At 57.9% G+C, this 18,929-nt stretch overlaps 1 protein-coding gene across 12 annotated transcripts; it reads right to left on the bottom strand.

Moving 5' to 3' along the window:
* Window positions 1-1,772: 1,772 nt before the first annotated feature.
* CHST1 (carbohydrate sulfotransferase 1) lies at window positions 1,773-18,699 on the bottom strand. 12 transcript variants are annotated; one of them, XM_064576592.1, is made up of 5 exons: window positions 18,223-18,699; window positions 10,258-10,320; window positions 5,745-6,812; window positions 4,981-5,077; window positions 1,773-3,832 (listed from the first exon to the last, which is right to left on the bottom strand). In XM_064576592.1, exon 5 carries the CDS (start codon window positions 3,788-3,790, stop codon window positions 2,555-2,557), a length of 1,236 nt encoding a protein of 411 aa, XP_064432662.1. In that variant the 5' UTR covers window positions 3,791-3,832; window positions 4,981-5,077; window positions 5,745-6,812; window positions 10,258-10,320; window positions 18,223-18,699; the 3' UTR covers window positions 1,773-2,554. The 12 variants fall into 12 exon arrangements, with proteins under 12 accessions (XP_064432662.1, XP_064432665.1, XP_064432659.1 ...); XM_064576595.1 differs by having other exon boundaries at window positions 5,745-5,866; XM_064576589.1 differs by having other exon boundaries at window positions 5,745-10,320.
* Window positions 18,700-18,929: the final 230 nt, after the last annotated feature.

The following is an 18,929-nucleotide window of genomic DNA, read 5'->3' as shown; positions in this document are numbered from 1 at the left end:
GGGCCTGTACACAGATGAGTCAGAAATACTTGAATGAGTGATCCGATCCTTCAATGGGACTTGCCTCTAAAGCCCCAGTCAATGTTATTAACGCCATCTGTCATGGCAGTTGAGGGGCCAGCTCCAGTGTCTCCCAGTTCCACCGCGAAGCCACCCACCCAAGGGAGAGGAGCCTCCCAGCTCTAGGATAGTTCGAGGCAGGGCAGTGGGCAAGTAAAGAGAAGGGACCTCCCTGGGAGACAAGTGCCACAGCACCATTTACTGTAACAGGGGAAGAACCGACCTGCCGTGACATCCATTGGAGGCCTTCCCCGGGTGCTAGAACAGCTAGCCAAGGGCACTGAGGGAGCGATCACCTGAGCACTGATGCCAGGAAGCCAATTTATAGGTTGGCTCCCTCACCACAGGCTGGAGAAGCAGAGACCGTGAACCAGGGGCTGAGAGCACCAGGCCCCGCCCGCCAGTCCTGACCGACTTTTCCAAACTCTTCTGGAAGCACGCAGGTGTAACTCACCCTGACTCCCTTTTGCAGAGAGGAAATCTGAAGCCCGGGGAGATAAGCCTTTGACTCATGGGCCCCTTCAGAAGTCATGGCCACCCAGATAGCGGACTACCTTTCCCAGCCTCCCTTGGGGTTACATGCGGCCATTGGCTAGAGCCAATGAGACGTGAGTGGAAGTGACCTCTGTAACTTTGGGGGTTTGCTCACAAATGGCAGAGCTGTGCCCTCCCTTCCTTGTTCTTCCCCTTCCCATTGCCTAGTGAGCCATCTTGGACAACACAGGCAAGAGAAACACCTCAGGATAATGGAGCAGCAACAAGATGGAAAGAGCCCGGGCCCCTCATATCTGGGTACACAATCCCGGGGCCACCGTATCGGCCCTGACCGGCTTAAGCCAGCACTCGCTGTTATGTTTGCAGGAAACAACATAGCCTGTCTTGACGAAGCTCCTTTTACCCCAGCTACCTGCTATGGCTGCTAAATCCATATCCTCCTGACTCAAAGAATATAGCCCCGGAGTGAGTTTCCTCAGGAAGCCCAGGACCACTGGGACTGCTTGATCCCGGGGGCTCTCATTGTCCCAGGACAACAGAGCTGTGACCTCCACCCCAGGGACCAGCTGTTTTCTTGAAACAGTGGGGGAAGTTGCTTGCTTGGAGGAAGCTGCTAGACTGCCAAGGATGGGAAGGGAAACAGCACAGCTGGGATCCCCCAGGGTAGATACCAGCGCACCTGCACTATTGGGTACAATGCTGAAATTCTTCCGGGCCAGCTGATCAGCAGCCACTGCCCTGAGCCACCCCACCCGGGGAATGGCCCCCCTCCCGAGCCAGCCAGGCCCCAGACCCAGCAGTTAAAGGGGCAACACCTGGCACAGGAAGGGGTCACCAGGACTTCATCCCGACCTTCATCCCAAGCCACACTGCGTGTTAAATATTTTGAACATCACCCCTGGCTATAAGGTGCCTCATCTCCACCAACTGAGTGCAAATGAACCACTGAACTCAGTGTTGACAGTGATAGGGTGACATGAGTTCTAAAAGCTAGAGACTGGCCACTGAATCACCACCTCCACCTCCTTCTCTCTTGTCCCCCAAACCAGAAACGCTTGGCTCCACCCAGGCCTGCCCTCGGCCCTTCAGAATGTCCTACCATCACGCCCAGATATTATTGCACTCTTTTATTTACAGAAAACACAGATAAAGCATTTCAATGTTCATTTAGCGAACTGATCCACTCTTTTTTTTTTTTTTCTTTTTGGCACAAAGAAATATCACAGATGGACCCCAAGATCAATCAGAAACCCTTAAGATTTATCAGCCATCACTGGTCCAGGGGCAGCCACAAGACTCAGACGGACAGACAGACAGCATCGCCACAGACTGGAAAAAAATAAACAAGGTCCACGTTCACCTCACAGTAAAAACCTGCTCGCCGGCAGGCAAGGGCAGGCCAGGGTGGGCGTGGGAGGGGTAGAGTGGGGGGCAGGTTCTCTGCTCCAAGGGGGGCAGTGGGCATTGGGGGCAGGAAGCAGGATGGGGAGGGATTAGACACCATTCATAAATTAGAGAGAGGTGACCTTTTTGTTTTTATCCTCTTACCTTGTGGAAGTAAGACAGTGCAAAACTACCATACCCTGACCACTGGGCCACTGGAAATACTGCAGAAGTTCCATGGTTTGGGGGTACCTCTCCTCGTGGGCGCCCATGTGTGTGCATGTGTGCGTATGTGAATGTGTGAGTGTGGTGCTTGTAAACATTGTCACCATCCACGCAGAGACCCAACAGCCGTGTGTCTGAATGGGATGAGCTGGGGGCTCTACCCCGCTTCATGCCCCCTCCGCCCCAGTGATTCCTGTCCAAGACATAGTGCAAATTTCAGGGACAAAAAGAGGCAGAAGGAAGGGGGGGCGGGGCCTGTTGGGGGTCGGGGGGCAGGAAGGACACAAAGACCGGGCGGGAGAGGGAGGGGGAAATAAGGCAACAGTTAAAAACGGTCCATTTTATCAAAACTGACACCATGTGCCCCTCACCCCCGCCCACGGAGCCCTCGTCACGAGAAAGGGCGGAAGTCCCGCTCCTCCACCAGACTGATGGAGGGGTTCTTGAGCTCCTCCTCCGACGTGGCCATCTTGTAGCCCAGCTGCGCCAGCACCCGCTGGCAAGTGTTCTGGGCGAAGGCCACAATGTCGTAGGAGAGGCGGAAGCGCCACTTCTCGGCCGTGGCCGCCGAGTTTCGCACGGTGCCGTATTTGTGCTTGCCCAAGGTGGGGTCACCCCGCGTGTTGTTCTGGATCCAGCGGGCCACATGGCTGTCCAGGGGGATCCCCAGGAAACCGTAGATCTCCTCGGTCTTCTTCATGGGGTTCCTGGCCAGGTCCTCGTAGCGCACCAACATGTACTTGCCCTTGAGCCACGGGGGCCGCATGAGGCCGGTGGACACGGAGTTGGAGAAGTCCTCGCACACCGTGGTCAGCTGCGTCACATCTAGGTTGTAGGGCTTCCTCCCGGTGCCATACCAGAGGCGCCACAGGCGGTAGGTGTCGCGGAACGTCTCGCTGCGGGAGGCCAGGATGCCGCGCGGGTCTCGGACCAGCTGGATGACCTTGAGGTTTAACCGGGGGTCTTCAACCAGGGCCCGCAGGTCGTTAACCTCGGGCACCCGCACCGTCTTGATGGCCACGTGGCTGCGCTCACGACAGGCCTCAGCGGCCACCGTCAAGTTCAACAGGCCGCACTTGCGCACGCAGTCCCCCTCCTCCAGCACCAGTTCCGGGGAGCCCGGGGGGTCGCACACGGGGCGGGAGCACAGCACCCTGCTGGCCCCGCGGCGGAAGATCCTGTCGGTGGTGTGGTTGACGGGCGGCGGCTTGATGTAGTTCTCCAAGAAGTAGAGGTCACAGTCATAGAGGCTCCTCAGGAGGTCGCGGCTGGCGCCCAGCATGACCCGCCGGTCCGCGGGGCTCTTGCCCTGGGTAAAGCGGGGGATGAGCGTGTTCTGGACGTGATAGAGGGGCTCGAACAGGTAGAAGACGTCCAGGTGCTGGTTGAAGAGCTGGCCCACGAAGGAGGAGCCGCTGCGCGTGGTGGCCAGGATGAGGATGTGGGTCTTGCGCGAGAGGTTGTAGGCGAAGGTGGGGCCCTCCTCGCAAAGCCGCTCGGCCAGCCCCGCCTCCGCCAGCCCCGGGCAGGTGTGGAAGGACTTGGCGGTGAAGGTGCGAATGGCGGTGTACTGTATGGCGATGGAGGCCAGGGCAAGGAGGAGGACGGCCTTCCAGGAACATTGCATGGCTAGGCACCTTCATGGGGCTGCTTCTCCACCATGCGAGGTCTGCGGGCAAAGGTGGGCGGCATTCAGGGAGCAGCCTGCCGCGAGATGCATCACCGTGCCAGGGGCCCCAGCCTGCTCCCTTGGACGGGCTGGTCTCCAGGGGGTCCCCAGACCTACCGGATTCCCTGCCCGATGCTCATACATGCGCCTAAGGACTGAGCAGCTTCTAAGCTAGACTTTACATTCTCTGGGGACTCCTGGGAGCTTCTGGGACCGAACAAATTGACTCCCCACATGCAGAGTTTAACGAATGCTGCAGGGGACTTCCATCATGAACCTGGAGTTCCTTAGTGGGGCCCCACTGTGCAAGAAGCTAACTTCCCCAGCTCACACACTCAGGGGCCCAGCAGTTTCTGCCTCGAGCCATTCTCCTGCCACGGCCTGTCACCCCTGCCAGCACCTCTGGGGCCCACCTGCATCTTCCACCCCCACGAGCAGGCACCAGCTTCCCCACTGGGCATCTTTCCTCCATCCCCTGCCCACCCCAGGAGGAAAAAGAGCTCCTGTCAGATGCACACCATGAGGATCCGTGCACTGGGCCAGGAGAGGGGGACAACTTGTCAAGCCCACCACACCAACTTAGGGGTGCAGGTGACCAGTTACCCAGATGAGGACTTCTGGGACCCCCACGGTCAACGAGAGTCAACTGGCCCAGAGCAGAGAAAGGTCCAGGGGCTGCTGAAAAGCATCCTTTCCCAGGCCCCAAGCACCCTCCAGGTTTGCTCCTGGCCACTGGGGCAAGGGGCAGGTGGGGGGCAGATGACCCCCACTGACAACAGAGTGAACTGGCTCCTGGGGGGGTGGAGGGGCCCACCCCAGCTAGTCCTCAAGGGCCTCCACCGTTCAGCTCTCAGCTCTCTGCCCACAGAGCAGAATCTGCCACATATGACCCAGCAATGGCCCCAGAGAACCAGGCAGGATGGAGAGAAGATGAGGGGGTGCAGCAGAAGGGGCATCTCAAGGAATGGAGAAAGCAAAGGTGGGGGCAGGGCAGGGGGGCAGGGGCAGGAGAGCAGGGAAGGTCCAGAGCAAGGTGCCAGCCTGAGCATCTGGAAGTCGCCCCCAAGAGAGGCTGGCTCAGCTCCCGGGCCCTGGCGGAGGGCTGGGGCTGCTCCCAGAGTGAAGGCAGGAAGGGCTCCACCACTCACCAAAGAGGGGCTGCTCCGAGCTGGGGAGTCCGCAGCTGCCAGGTCTCCTGGCCTAGCTGGCAGTCCCAGCCTGTGCAGAGGCCCTGTGAGCAATAGACTGTAGAGAGAGAGGGAGGGGAAGCGTTCTGAGGGGGGGAGGTCGGTGTGTCAACATCGCCCTTCCCACCCCTTCCCTCCTACGTCCTGTGTCCTCACAGACTGCCCCCCCAGGGCCGGCTGACAAGGGCCCTGGTTGCTCTCCCAGATCTATCACTGATTCAGGGCTCCAGCTATCCCAGGGCCACCTTTTATCCCCTGGGATCTAGCCCCCTGACTCCTGAGCCCTCCACCCACCTCCCCCACCCCCTACCCATCCCTTCCTGGCAAGTCCGAGTCCCTCACACCAGGACCCAGTGGGCAGGGAGCTGGCAAGCCTGCACCCCCAGCTGACCAAGAGTTGGTGCCCCACATAGGCAACCACCCCGGGGAGGACCCCGCACACCCACCATCCAAGGGCGTTGCAAAGAAACCTACTGGCCACAAATACCTTGAGGCCTCCCTAGCTCGGTTCAGCTCTCGTGACCAGACTGACCCAACCAGACAGTGCTCGGCACCCAACCGTGGAACGGTGTCAGTCAAAGTTATTCCAGAAAACTAGGCCAGAGCACAGCCCCGACTGGCCCTGCATTTCAAATCAACAGAGCAGCCTGACCCTTCAAAATTTGACTTTCTCAGTGACTCCCCAAGAGGGGTTCGGTGGAAGTCAACAAGGCAGAGGGGCTCACCCCAGACCTCCAGGTGGAAATGACAGCTCCGTCTAGATAGCCCAGACACCGAGGCCCGCTCGGAAGGGACAGCTGGGGCAGGAGGCTCTTCTTCCAACCACACCAGAGAGGAGAACGGCTACCTAAAACTCAAAGCAAAAGTGGACCAGGGAGCATTCCTGACTTCGATGCTGTCCACGGATTCTAAGTTAAAACACCAAGACCGTAGCATTTTTTCGGTTAGCATCCGTCGAGTACTTCCTAAGCCCTTTACCTGCATTCGCTCATTTATTCCTCACAGGAGCTTCATGTGGAAGCCAGGATTAGCTCCATTTCACAGGCGAGGAAGCTGAGGCACAGAGAGTGGGGTGACCTGCCTGAGCTCACATGCTTGGTTTAACGCACATCTCACAGGTTCCCCAGAGCCCACGCTCTTTCCCTCTGAGGAGATTTGACCTTGTTCCTCCAGCTTACATGCACTTGGCCTTCAAACATGCATTCGATTAATGTCCCGGGCCTGTGTGTAAATTGGCAAGAGAGAGACCAGGTATTACAAGGGTACAGACGATCTGTAGTGTAACACCTCCAGATCCTTCCCTTTGCTGTCTGGCCTTGTTGATCAAGGTCTTGTTGATCAAGGCTCATGGCTGAGGGGATAAACTTGTGCTTTGTGAATATTCTTCCCACATCCCGCTATTTGGCGTGACTCCTTTGTGGTTTGTGGATCCTCACTTCCCAAACCCGCTGTGCTGCCTGGCTCAGCCAACTCCGAACACCACGCTATTCCTTACAGCCTCCTCTGGGAGGTCAGGGTTCTCACTCCCATTTTTTAGATGGAGAAATTGAGGCTCACAGACTAAGCAAATGTGCAGAAGCAAATAAGGAATAGCAGAGACTCGAATCCCTCCGTGTCAGATTCTTAGGCCAGTGTTCTGGCCCCTTTACCATCAGCTTAGCGAAGAAGAAACAGAGCTGAAGCAGTCTGGTTGCCTCTGGAAGGGGCGCAGAGCTTGAGCTGAGATGACAGTGAGCCAGCTGAGGCTCTGGATCCTAGGAGTCCTATTTTAAGTCTGAAACTCCACTCAGTACCTACAGGGAAGAGTACCATGTCACCAGGTGGCAGTAAATATGGAAAGGACACAGTCTAGACTCTTGGGAACCTCAGAGAAAACCAGAGCCCTGACCACACCCCTCATCCCACCCCTACCTCACCCCAGGGCCACAGAGAATGCTGACTTCATCAAAAGGGTTCGATGAGGTGACCAGAGAAAACTGCCTGTCTGCATTAAATTAGATTCTCCTGCAAAATGCAGGCCCACCCTGCCTAAGTGCCCCAAAACAAATGCCTCTAAAGACAGGTAGGGAATACCATTAATAATAGTGTAGGAATTATTTTTAAGTTATTTAAGTAAGGGTCTACAGTTGCAACGCCCCAGTGCACATCATTAGGATGGACTCTCTTTGTACTTACTCATAAAGATCTGTCAGATATCGAGCATGATCCAGGCACCGTTCTAGGAATTATGGGGGCGGGGGGAACATGAAGGAAGCAAGCACTTACTGGGCATTCATGATGTTTATCCCAGGGGGGATCACAGATTAGGGTACAAGGTGGAGTGAAAAACACCTCTCGCCCTCACACTAACCCTGTGTGGTTGATGTTGTCATATCCCCATTTTACAGACAAGGAAGCTGAGGCTCTGCAAGGTTAGATGAATTTCCCCAGCTCACACTCCTAGTAAGGGGTACAGCCAGGATTCCAGCCCAGGCAGTGTGCTCTGGAGGCCATGAATCCTCCTCCTTGACCCACTACATTTAATCCCCTTTGGTCTCCACTGAGACGGGAAACAGAAGGCTGAAAGAGATTTCACTTAATTCAAAGATTCTCGTACCAAAAGGAGAATTCACCCATCCAGGGGAGCATTTAAGTTTCTCTCCCTACCACCTCTCTCCACCCCAGCCCAGAGAAACTTTTAAGGCCAGGATTCCAAACTGCTGCCTTGGCTAATAAATCAGGAGTAACTGAAGAATCTCGATGGTATAAATCCCTAAGAAAGTGGGACTCGGGTTCACAAGGTATAGTCTGAGCATCCACGAGGGGACTGTGTCCAAAGGCCCAGCCACAGGCCATCCCCCTGCCTCCCAGGAGGGCAAAGCGAGGGCATGGGAACAGGAAGACGAAGAAAGTCAGACCCTCCTAGAAATGCCGCCCCCCTCTCCTGCCAGCCTGGCAGAGCTGGGCTCAGGACTGGCCAAGCTTCCTTGGTATGCTGGAGGCATCTGCCCTGGAAACCAGAGGCCCCAGGGCCAGGTCCCAATGTTCCCAGGGGAGCTCTGGCCACTGCAAGGAACTCTTCAATGCCCTTGTCCTCCAAGCCAACCTGCAAGCCCCACGGCCCCTCCCTGGGCTTTGAGCAGCCTTTGGCATGACCTTCCTCCATCTCTGGGTAGTCAACATCCAGACAAGCCTTAGACAGAGGAGCCCAGAATCTGTAACTTGCGTTGGAAGGCCGGGGAGTTGGTGAACTCCCAGCAGAAAGCTCAGATTTCAGTCTCAGCCACGTTCAGATTAGGGCACAGGGTGGGAGTGAAAAACACCTCCCCACTGGAGAACTGGAATTCAGACCTCAGGGCTCAAGCCATGGAACCACACCCACCCGGATATCACTTAGCAGGTGTGTGGACCTGGATTCACTAGCGGTCTCTGAGCCTCAGTTTCCCGACCCATACAATGGGTATAACCATAGTAGCGGTTGCAAGAATTTAAAGAATTTGAGGCATTTAGTCAATGCCAGGCATAGAATACGACACAGCCTCCTGCTTGGGACATGGGCTCTGGCAAAAGCCCCACTGATGGCCAGGTTTCTGAATCTCTCCGGGCCTCTGTTTTCTCACCTGAAAAATGGGGATCATTTTAACATTGTGAGGACTCACATTTAACATTGTGAGGACTAATTAACACAGTGCCCGGCATAAAGCACTCGATAAATGTACGCAACTGTTATCATCATTAAATGTCTTGTCCGCTTTGTGTCTCGCGTAAGTACCTGAGAACAGATCTCACCGACTCTGACAGTGAGACAGACCCTCCTCCTGGCTGCGGTGCCCAGACCTCCGCCTGGCAGGCTTCTGCTCACTGCCCCTTCTTCCTTCCGCTCCTCTCCCAGCCTGAGAACTTTCTGCAGCTGAGCCACCGCAGCGGCTTGCCTGCTGCCCTCTAGTGGCCACATCCTGCAGTACAGCCTCTTAGCCCTGCGTTCTTGGCTGGGCTCGGAATTCGGGGCCTCTAGCTGTGGCCTCGTGTGAGGATTCAGCCAGCGGAGGTGATGTTGCAGGATGCCTTGAGGTGTGGTGATGACACCCCCACCCGAGCTGTGGCCTCTGCTCTGTGCACCCTCTCTTCTTCACCCACACGCCAAGAGGCAAGCAGCAACACGCAGCCTCACCTCATCCAGAAGGCCCGTCCTCCCAGTCTCATTCCTCATCCCAGAGGAAGGAACACTGAACTTAATATCACAGGCAGGAACGGCCTCTGCTTTCTCTGGCTGGGTGACCTTGGACTCATCCCCTGACCCCTCTGTGCCTCGATATTTCCATAGATCCAGCTACTCTAAGGGCCTCCAAGCTCTGACCACTGGGGTTCTCTGGTCCCAGGAAGACACCATGCTCCATTTTCAGAGTCAGGACCCCCCTCACTGCTGGCAGGGGGATGCTCCTTTGGGAGCGGGAAAGCCCCAGTCATCCTCCAACAAGATAGCTGGGCTGGCAGCTGGGCCCCATCCCCTCAGCCCAGTCCACGGCAGCCCCCATGGGGCCCAAGAGCCAAGGGGCTCCGCCCTCTGCTGAGTTAGCCTCCCCCCCCAGCCTCAGCTTCCACTCTATAAAACCCCATCCAACCCAGAGCTGTGGCTTTGGCCTTTTCTGGGCCACAGGCCCCTTGGAAAGACATGGTCCCTCTTTCCAGAAAGATTCATTTGTATCTACAACTTTACACACAATCAGAAGGCTCCTGGACCCCCTAAAGCCCACCCATGGGCACCTCAGAGGCTTCAACCCCTTTACGAGCAGTATTCTCCCCTGCCCTAGGATTTTCTTTTCAACTGTCCGTTCCAGGGAAGCCTCTACAGATTTGTATACACTGAATGCAGAGCCATCGCCCAAGATAAAAAAGCTAGAGCCAGAAAACACATGTGCAAGGGTAGGTTGCTACTTCTTGTTTTTAAAAGGGGGATGCATGTGGGGGGGAGTATTTATATACATGCATATACAACCACTGATCTGGTAACCCCAGCTGCCCCGGTGGGAGGGGCGAGGAGACAGCGGTGGGAGGAAGGCAGCTCACACTGAGCCTCTCAGTTCCATTTGAGTTTATTAACTTTCTGGGAGAGAGCAAAGCCACCCCATGCAAGACCTGGAGGGGTGGGGCACTGAAATCACACTGGCAACTCACTGTGCCTCCTAATCTGCCCCCCAGGGCACTGCCAGCTGGCTCTCCCCTCCCCCACTTCCAAGGCACCAGGGTCAAAGTCACTACCTTTCGGCCACAACTGGGCTCTGTCTGCTCAGGCAGGCGGCGAAGGACAGCAGTCAGTGGGTGCTGCCGAGAAAGACAGGGCAGGAGCTGAAAAAGAGGGAGACCTCCCAGGGGACGTGGAGCTTCGGAGAGGAACGGAAGCCTGAGTTGGGGAAATGACTCCCCTCCCCACCTTTTCTTCCTAAAAACAGCTTGTGGAACTCTGAGGAGATAGGGAGAGCAAAGAATAAAGATCCTGAACGTGAGATTTCCAACCAGCCTCAGGAGCCAGTACGGAGGGGCCCTAGGCCCCGGAGCCCCAGGAACTGGAACAAGGGGCAGGGGGAACAGGATGGGGAGGAAGGAGTTGGCAAATAGGCCTCTGGGAGAGACTGCAGAAAGGAAGTGCTTAATCCCTGGGTCTGCGGTAAGCGTAAGCGGTAGCCAATGCTGACCCACCAGAGATGTTTGTTTAGTTAAAGCTAAAACATATAAAACAGCAAGGTTTTTTTTTTCTTCCTTAAAAAAAAAAAAGTGAGGTAAGTGAAAAGGGCATGAAAGTGCAAAAGAACTAGAAGCCAGATTAGCATACAAGAGCCAAGACACTTCTGGGCTACCCAGATGGATCAGAGCTACCTGGTGGCCAACGGGAAAAGGGAAATATTTCATTTCATGTTCCATAGGACCCATGAGATGAGAATTACACCATCTGCTCAAGAGATGCCCAGCTATTCCTGGTACTGAATCCAGCAAAAGATTTCTCCCGAGGGGTCTCCTAGAGAGAACCCTGAGCACAGCCTGCCATTCTCAACAGCTCGTACCTAATAAGCCCGAGGACAAGTTTCATGGGGCTGTGTTCCAGAACATCCTTCAAGGTGAGCGGTATGCCAGCACATAATTCAGCCAGTGCAACCTTCCAGGGAAGGAGATCCCATGGGGTCCAGAATCAGCCTCTGTGGTCTGGGTCAGCCCAGGGGAGATAGGAGGTAATAGTACTTCCCTTTGGGGTGATGCCCCCACAAGTTGAAACACTGGGAGGCCTGTGGACCTTCTCCCCAGAATCTGCACCAACACAAACAGGGTGTTTGTATACAGTCTTTAGAGTCCCCGGGCCCTGTATCTACCCACGGACCCCAAAGGCAGAACCCATAGTTCCTTCAGGCACCTTGAGTGGGGCAAGTTCTCACAGTCATGGTTCCAGAAAGTGACTGACTGTCCACCAACTTTTCACCCTCAGCAGAGACACTCAGCTGCCTCTTAGGAGCTCTGGTATCTCCAGAGCAGATCCCTCTGATGTCCACACATAATGACACTGGAGACCCCCTGGGTGCCTCAAGCGTCCTTGAGAAGTTACCCACAGGTGTAACTGGGTGGTATTTGGGCATCCCAGCTGTGGGGCCGGACAGGCCTGGGTTTGAACCCCACTGCTACGGCTTGATGGCTACGAGACCCCGAGCGCGGCACGTAACTTCTGTAGACCTCAGTTGCCCTTATCTGTGAAACGGGAAAGGTAGTCACAGAACCTTCCAAATATTTGGGTTGTGAGACAGCCAAGAAACATCAAGAACCTAGCACAGTGCTGGGCACAGAGCACGTGCTCATTAAGTAAGAACCAGGAGTGTGATTTTCAAGGGCTCCTCAAGCCTACAGACCAGCTGTAATGGACTGAAAATGTTTAAGGAAGTGAAAACAGATGCCCCAGCCTCCTCCACCGAAGCTCGAACAGCCTGTGTGGTTGGAGACACTTGTTGTCGGGGTGGCAGAGACTGCCTCGTGGTCCTGCTGTGGGCCCAGCGGGTTGGCGGGGTCCTGGCCCGACCCGAGGAAAGTTTTCCCCAGCAATGGGGAGAGTGACTGACCTCCTGGCACAAGGCCCCAGTGTGCCCGGCGCCTCACAGAGGAGGAGGACGGATGAGTCAGAAGGGCCCGGTTCCCTCAGGCCGGTCCTACCACAGCCTGGCCTCTGGTAGGCGGACCCTTCTGCCCCAACATTGGGCGGAAAGGCCCCGGTTTCCTGTCCCCCACCACCACCACCCCTCCTCAGCAGCCACAGCCAGAGCCCGAATAGTACCGAGGCTCCACCCCCTGGATACCGGGGCTTCAGCCCATCCTCCCAGCTTCTGCTGGAGGGGCTGGCAGGGGGGCCATCTGTCCCCAGACGCTGGAGTCTCCAGCCTCCTCCCCAGCTAGCCCCTGGGGAGGAGGGCTGGGCATGGGAGAGGCTCACCTGAGCCTCTCACACAGGATGGAGGGGGCTGTGGGAGCCCATACCCAGAGATGACCCCGGTCCTGGCTCACCTCAAGTGGGTGCTACCCACAGGTACCACTGCCATCCTCCACAGATGAGGAGCGGTGAGGCACGGACAAATGAGGGGGTCGATCTAGGTGTGTGCAGCTGGTCTGTGGTGGGGTCCAGATTCGAGCTCAGCTCTAAGGACCCCCAAGCTCTGGCCCTAACCACAATACATAAGCTCCCAGGCCATGCCCACGAGTAAGAGCATCACCCTGCATCTGGAGACTAGGGCAGGGACAGGGTGTGCCAGGGCCAAGATGGCCACCAGGGTCCCGGGCATCCACCCTGACCCAGACCTGGGCTCACCCAACACCAGTTGACCATCTCTAAGGATCAGGTCCCCGGGGTGTCAGCCGGAGGGATGGGGGCTGCCTAAGGCCCTGCCTGCCTGATTCCCTGGCACCCCAAACAGGTCTGTGCCACCTCACCACTTCCCAGGGGGCTCTCCCTCCCCAGCTGAAGGACAAAAAGGAAGATTATCATAAGGACTGGAAGAGGTCATGGGTGTGGACACAGCTGGTGCAGTATGACACCTGACAGACAGCAGCCAAAGCACTCCGGCTAAGCAAGGAGAGGGAAGTGTATTTTCTTGGCCAGAAAGCCCAGGAACGTCCAAATCCTACGTAGCCAAGAGGATGCCAAAGAATGTCTTTATTCCCACCTGGCCTGAAATGGTCTAGAATGGGGTTTAGGGTTTGGGCTCAAGACCAGGATAAGGTCTCCCTGCTCCCTAAGCCTAGAACTTACCACTAGCCCACAGCTGGTTGCACGGATGCCCCTGTGCCAGGATGCTGGTGAGGCTCAGCCTGTCACCCTTCTGTCTCCTGGACAAGTGTAGGGAGAGCCACCCACTGGGAGCCATCCATCTGAAATCGGATGAGTGTCTCTGCCCCCACATCAACAGGTACCTCGATAGGACGTGATGGCTGCTCGCTGAAGGCCTAGCCCCATGTGATGAACCTTTCGTGCCCCACTTTATTGGACCCTCTCTCCAAGCTTGGGAGTCAGAACTACAGCCGGATCCATGACACAAGTGACAGACAGAGGCTCCCAGAAGTTAAGTGACTTGCTCCAACAGCTCAGAAGTGGCGGGGTGGGGAACTAGACTCAGGCTATGGGGCATTGTGTGTGAGGTCCTCAATCTCTCCCAGGTTCTCCCTGAAGGCTTCCGCTCCTTCCCCCTCTGACCTCCTAAAACCCTCTGTCTGAACCACCCCAATTAGCTCTCCTGACCCTATACTTACGCCTTGAGTGGTTAGGAGCACCATAGCAGCAGGCAAAACCCAGACCTTGGGTCCTGGACAGCCTTACCCTCTCTGATCCCCAGGTACCTGGGGAGGGGAGCCCACACCACCTCCCAGGGCCGGGGAGGGGCTTAAATGAGATCTGAGCATAGTGCCTGGTTCAAGGCAGTCACTCAATTAATGATACCTTCAGAATGCTGGCTGCAGACTTGTCTGTCTGTCTTCCTCATCTGCCTGCAGAATCCCTGAGTGAGAGCAGCAGGCCCTCCATCCATCCCCACCCTTGCTACCCAGCCTGGGGCCTGCAGCACGCAGCCCGGGCTTGATGGGCACGAAACAACTCGCCGCCCCGAGCAGAGACCCAGAGAAGGGAAGAGCTGTGCCCTGCCCCCCATCCCAGAGGAGGAGACGAGCTCTCCCCACAATTCCCAGCTCCCAGCCTTCCAGCTCTAATCAAGGAGCAAACACAAAGAGGGAATCTCTAAACATTTAGAAAACGCGGGAACTCTGTGCCCCCACGTGGCGCCGTGGGGATTTATAAAGAACAAATCACACCTGACAAACTTGATAGCTTTCTTGATAGAATTACGAGACCGGTAGATGAAGGAAATGCAGGCAGGGTAATATATCTTGATTTTTAGCAAAGCATTTGATACAGCGCCTCAAGTAATCTTACAAAATTAATTCAAACAGACTTGGCCCTAAGCACTTGTCATGGGGCCGAAAGCAAGAGGGGGTAGGTCCCAAGGGTCCTGAGTGGAGGAGGCGAGCCCAGGGGGAAGGGGCTGCAGGACAGAGTCTGGGAGAGGGGGCAGGGCTGCCCAGACCCGGCACTGGGTCAGATCTTATCTGACATCTTCATTAATGATCCTGAGAGAGGGAGTAAACAGTCCGTTAATGAAATTTGCAGAGGATATTAAATTGGAAGGTGTTGTGAACACCAATGAGGACAGCAAAGCGGTCCAGAGAGACCTGGCGGGGGAAGAACCTTGGCAGGAAACTGCTATTGGGGGGGGGGGGGGGTGGATGTGTGGGCTGGGCAGCACCTGGGGCCACCTGGAGAGCCAGGGAAGAGGGAAGGGCATCCCCACGGCTGGGGTGGAGCTGGGAGCAGCCGCAGCTAGCTGGGGTGCGGGTCACAGGAGCAAACCAGAATCTCCGTTTTCCCATCTGTAAAACAGAAGAAAGGGCTGGTAGATCCGGAGGGGTCTCGGAGAGCTGGTCGTGATGGGGCGTGAGGGAGGGAGCTCAGAGCTGAAGCCCACCTTACAGGAGGGGAGCAGGGGTTTTCTGCAGGCCAGGGAGAGGACGGTGGCAAGGCAGAGAAGGGCTGGTGAGGGAGACTGGCTGAGCCATCCCTAGTGCCCCCAATGTCCCTGAGCCAGGGCTCCGACACGGCGGGGCAGGTGCTTTGGGGTAAGGGGGCCCCCTCTCCCAGTTGGCTGGACAATAACACATCCGCTAGGGGTCCCAGCTAGAGCCCCGAGCTGCCCAGACTCGCAGGGTGTGCTGGGAACACTTCAGCAATAGAAGTTCCAACCTGGAGGGTGGAGTGGGGGAGGGCAGGGTCTGTTTTCTTTCTGGAGAGTTCCTGATCCCACTTTCATCAGGAAGGAAGGGCCCCACCAAGATCAGGAAAAGCTGCCCCATCCCAAACTCTTCTCTAAAGCCTGGACCTGTCCTGTCCCTCTCCCTCTGGCCCGATCCCAAGGAGGCTGAGGCAGAAAGCTGCCCATCCATCTGGACTTGGAGAATTTGTTCCCACAAGGCTCCTAGACAGGTGGGGTTTGAACAGGAGCCAGGCCTCCCTAGCACGGTGACGGGCCCTCCGCAACCTAAATAAATGCTTTGTGGGAGGAAGAAATGGATGGCTTGTTCCCAGCCAGGGCGGCTGGGGGAGGCTCTTCCAAAGCAAGAGGCCAGCCCTGCCTGATGTCAAGACCACCTGCCCAAGAGGATGGACCCAGGTGACCACACAGGCGGTGCTCCTTCCAACCCCGAGTTAATAATAATGACACTTACTGAACATTTGCTATGGCTGCATTATGAGTGCGTTCCCCATATCAACATATTTGACTTTCACAGCCCCCCAAGAGGTAGGTGCTCTTTCCTCCCCATTTCACAGAGGAGGAAAGTGAGGGATAGGGCGGCAGCGATGAGCCTGGACACCTAGCCAGGAGGCCCACGGAGAAGTAGCAGTCTGCCAAGAGCCGCAAGGAAAGCTGAGCAGCTCCCGATGGGGGGACCCCAGTGTGGGGAGCGGCAGCCCCTCCTGCAGGGACCCCAGAGCCTTGCCCAGCCTCTCCCTGCCCCCATCAAAGGGAGTTGGCCCAACTCCTGCCACACTTGTGGAGCCCGGTTTTACTATATGTTTCTCTTCTCCCCCACCACTGCTGCGCTACCCGAGTCCTCAGAACAAGTCTGTTTCCATGGAAACCATACAGTGACTCAGGGCTTCGGGACCTTCTCTGAACCAGATTATGAATATCAAATGCTCCCTCCCCGCACCAATGCAGAGTGAGTTAGAAAAGTAAAGAGAGAGCCACAATGGGCAAAGGGAAGGAGACAGGGGCGTGGGCAAGGGGAACCCAGAGGGGTACAAGCCTGCCCCCCCAGTGAGAACCAGCCTTCTGGGCCCCTCTGCAGACTCAGGGGAGCACAGATGTACACCTGTGTGTGTCTGCAGCCAGCAAACACGACCCCTACATCAGCACCATGAGCACCACCCTTCCTCGGGAACTAAGACCCTGTGGGTGGGGGGCAGGGAGGTAAGGGGGATCTGCATCCTTCCCACTTGGGGCCTGAACGTGGCAGAGGTAGCTGAGAGGCCAGGGAGGAGGAAAGCTGTCTGCAAGAGGAGCTTGACTTTCAATGCCGAGGAGGAAACCTCTGGCCAAAAGCACTGCAATATTTAGCAAAGAGGGAAATTCGGATTTTAGGGGGGAAATGTGTTTCTGCTTTGAGATGAGGAGGCTGTTAAGTGTATGTGCCAGGCGGGGGGTGTGACCAGGATTTCAAAGCCCCAGCAGGGTTGGGAGGATCATTAGCAGAGACTTCCTCCCCATTGCCCCCACCCTGGCCTGGCCTAGGGCAGCTCACCTGCCCCAGTGGAGATATAGCAGGGAAATGAAAGTTCACAGTGCCAGGCTCCTGGCCTCCCACAGGGGGCTAAGGCCCAAGGGCAGCAAATCCACCCCCTCCTTTCCCCAACTGCTCCCTGAAGACCCAGGAAGGAGGGGAAGAGAACAGGTTGGCAGCTTGATACCTCCCTGGTGAATCCAATGTGTGAGTCATGTTGGTGAGAACACTTGGAAAAAGAAACAGGGTCATGGTGATGCCTGTGAGTGTCCCCAGTTGCTGAGGACTGGAGCCTTGGAATCGCCTGCCCAGGTAAGGGCTCTAAGACAGCCAGCCCCATCGTAAGGGATCCAGAAAGCCCCAAAGATGGGTACCTGGTACCTTAGCCCCCACCAGCTTTCCCATTAATGCATACAGTTCCTTTGGCTTGCCAAAGCAGCTACTTTCGCAGCCAGGGGGCCTGCCTCCTGCCCCTAATCCTAGGTCCCCTCTGCTCCCTGCCCTACCAGCCCTCCAAAAGATGCAGGGCTCAAGGCTGTCCTTCTCAGGAGCCTCCTGCTTAGGAACAGTGTTTAAGTCCATCGGAAGGAAACCTGCACCTGAGGTGAGGAACCTAATCCTGGGAACCCGTAGGTCTGGGATGGGGGAGGGGGCACCCTGGGGCATGGCAAATCAGGCTAAGGTGCCACCCTAGGACGATCCTCAGGTCTTACCTTTTAACCCCTAGCATCCTGGCCAGGGCTACTTAAGGCTATTACTGTGAAAGCAAGCATTGGGTTCCTGGAGCTTGGGAGGAGCTGCTCCGGGGTGTAACCCAGAGAAGAGCAGAAGGGTGGTTCTGCCTTTGCGTAGGGGTCTCTGCACCATCCATCCGGCTCAACGCTGAGTGACTGGTGCGGGCTCGGAGCCGGGCCGGGGGCAGGAAGCCAGGGGCAGCCCCCTGCCTCCGGGCGCAGCCCTGGTTTGGAAAGTTGGCGCAGGCGTTGGGACCTCAGGGTCTCGAGGCGCCTCAGCAGCCCCGAGCCGGGCAGACTGTGGGACGGTGAGCCCCGGGCAGCCCCCGAGTGCGCTCCGCAGCCGCCGGGAGCGGGGCGCCTCGGGGCCGCCGCGCGTCTCAAGTTTGCTGCCCTCACCCAATGGGGGCGGGGAGGGCTGGGGTGGTCGCGGCGCTCACCCGCCATCGGCCCCGGGGAGCCCTTCCCGCGCCCAACGCGCTGCTGGCCTCCACCCCCGCCCCCCCCCCCCGGCCCGCACCGCCGGCTGCGACTGTCCGCGAGCGGAGGGGCGTCTCCCACCGCGCCCGCGCCCCTCCCGCTGCTGCGGCGAGGGTCCGCTCCCGCCCGCCCGGGGCCCGCCGGGCCCGGCCGATACCTGGTGGGGGGCGCACCGGGAGCCGCTGCAGCGCCCAGCGCCGGCTCCATCCTCGGGTCTGGAGTCAGGCTCGCCGGGGGCCGGCGGGTGGCGGCGGCGGCATCGGCGGCGGCATCCTCCGCCTTCCGCGCCCTCCTCCTCGGCCTCCCTCCTCCCTCCTCTTCCACCGCCTCCGCGCGCCCCTCACGGGCCCCTCTTCATGGCCCGGGGGCGCGAGCCCGGGGCGGCCCGGCCAGAGCACAGCTTTCTCCCGGGCAGGGCGCGGGACTGGGGACCGGGGTGCGAGGGCCCGAGGGGCGCCGGGCCAGGGGCCGGGACCCAGCGCGCCGCAGCCCCGGGCGCCGGAGGAGAGCAGCAGCCGCAGGCGCGGGAGCCTCTCGCCGAGCGCCCGCCCGCCCGCCTTGCGACCCGAGCGCGGAGCGGCGGCGGCGGCGGCGACGGCGGCGGCTATAGCGCCGAGCGAGCGGCGGGCGCTGCGGTCCGGGCTCCGCCCCCCCGAAGCCGCCCGCCCCTCGGCTGCCGCCCGCCCCCTGCTCTTCCCCACCCCTCCAGCGCGCGCCCTTCCGCTCCCCCGCGCAGCCCCGCGCAGCCCCGCGCAGCCCCGCGCAGCCCCGCGCAGCCCCGCGCAGCCCCGCGCAGCCCCGCGCAGCCCCAGCCTCCAGCGCTCCGGACGCCCCCTCCTCAGGCCGGCTCCCGAGCCAACCCCC

Source organism: Mirounga angustirostris, unplaced genomic scaffold (genome assembly GCF_029215605.1).
Source record: "Mirounga angustirostris isolate CCGP_5_RB_7025 unplaced genomic scaffold, mMirAng1.0.hap1 SCAF_13, whole genome shotgun sequence".
NCBI classification, from domain to species: Eukaryota; Metazoa; Chordata; class Mammalia; order Carnivora; family Phocidae; genus Mirounga; species Mirounga angustirostris.
This window is presented reverse-complemented; position numbering and strand designations above follow the sequence as displayed.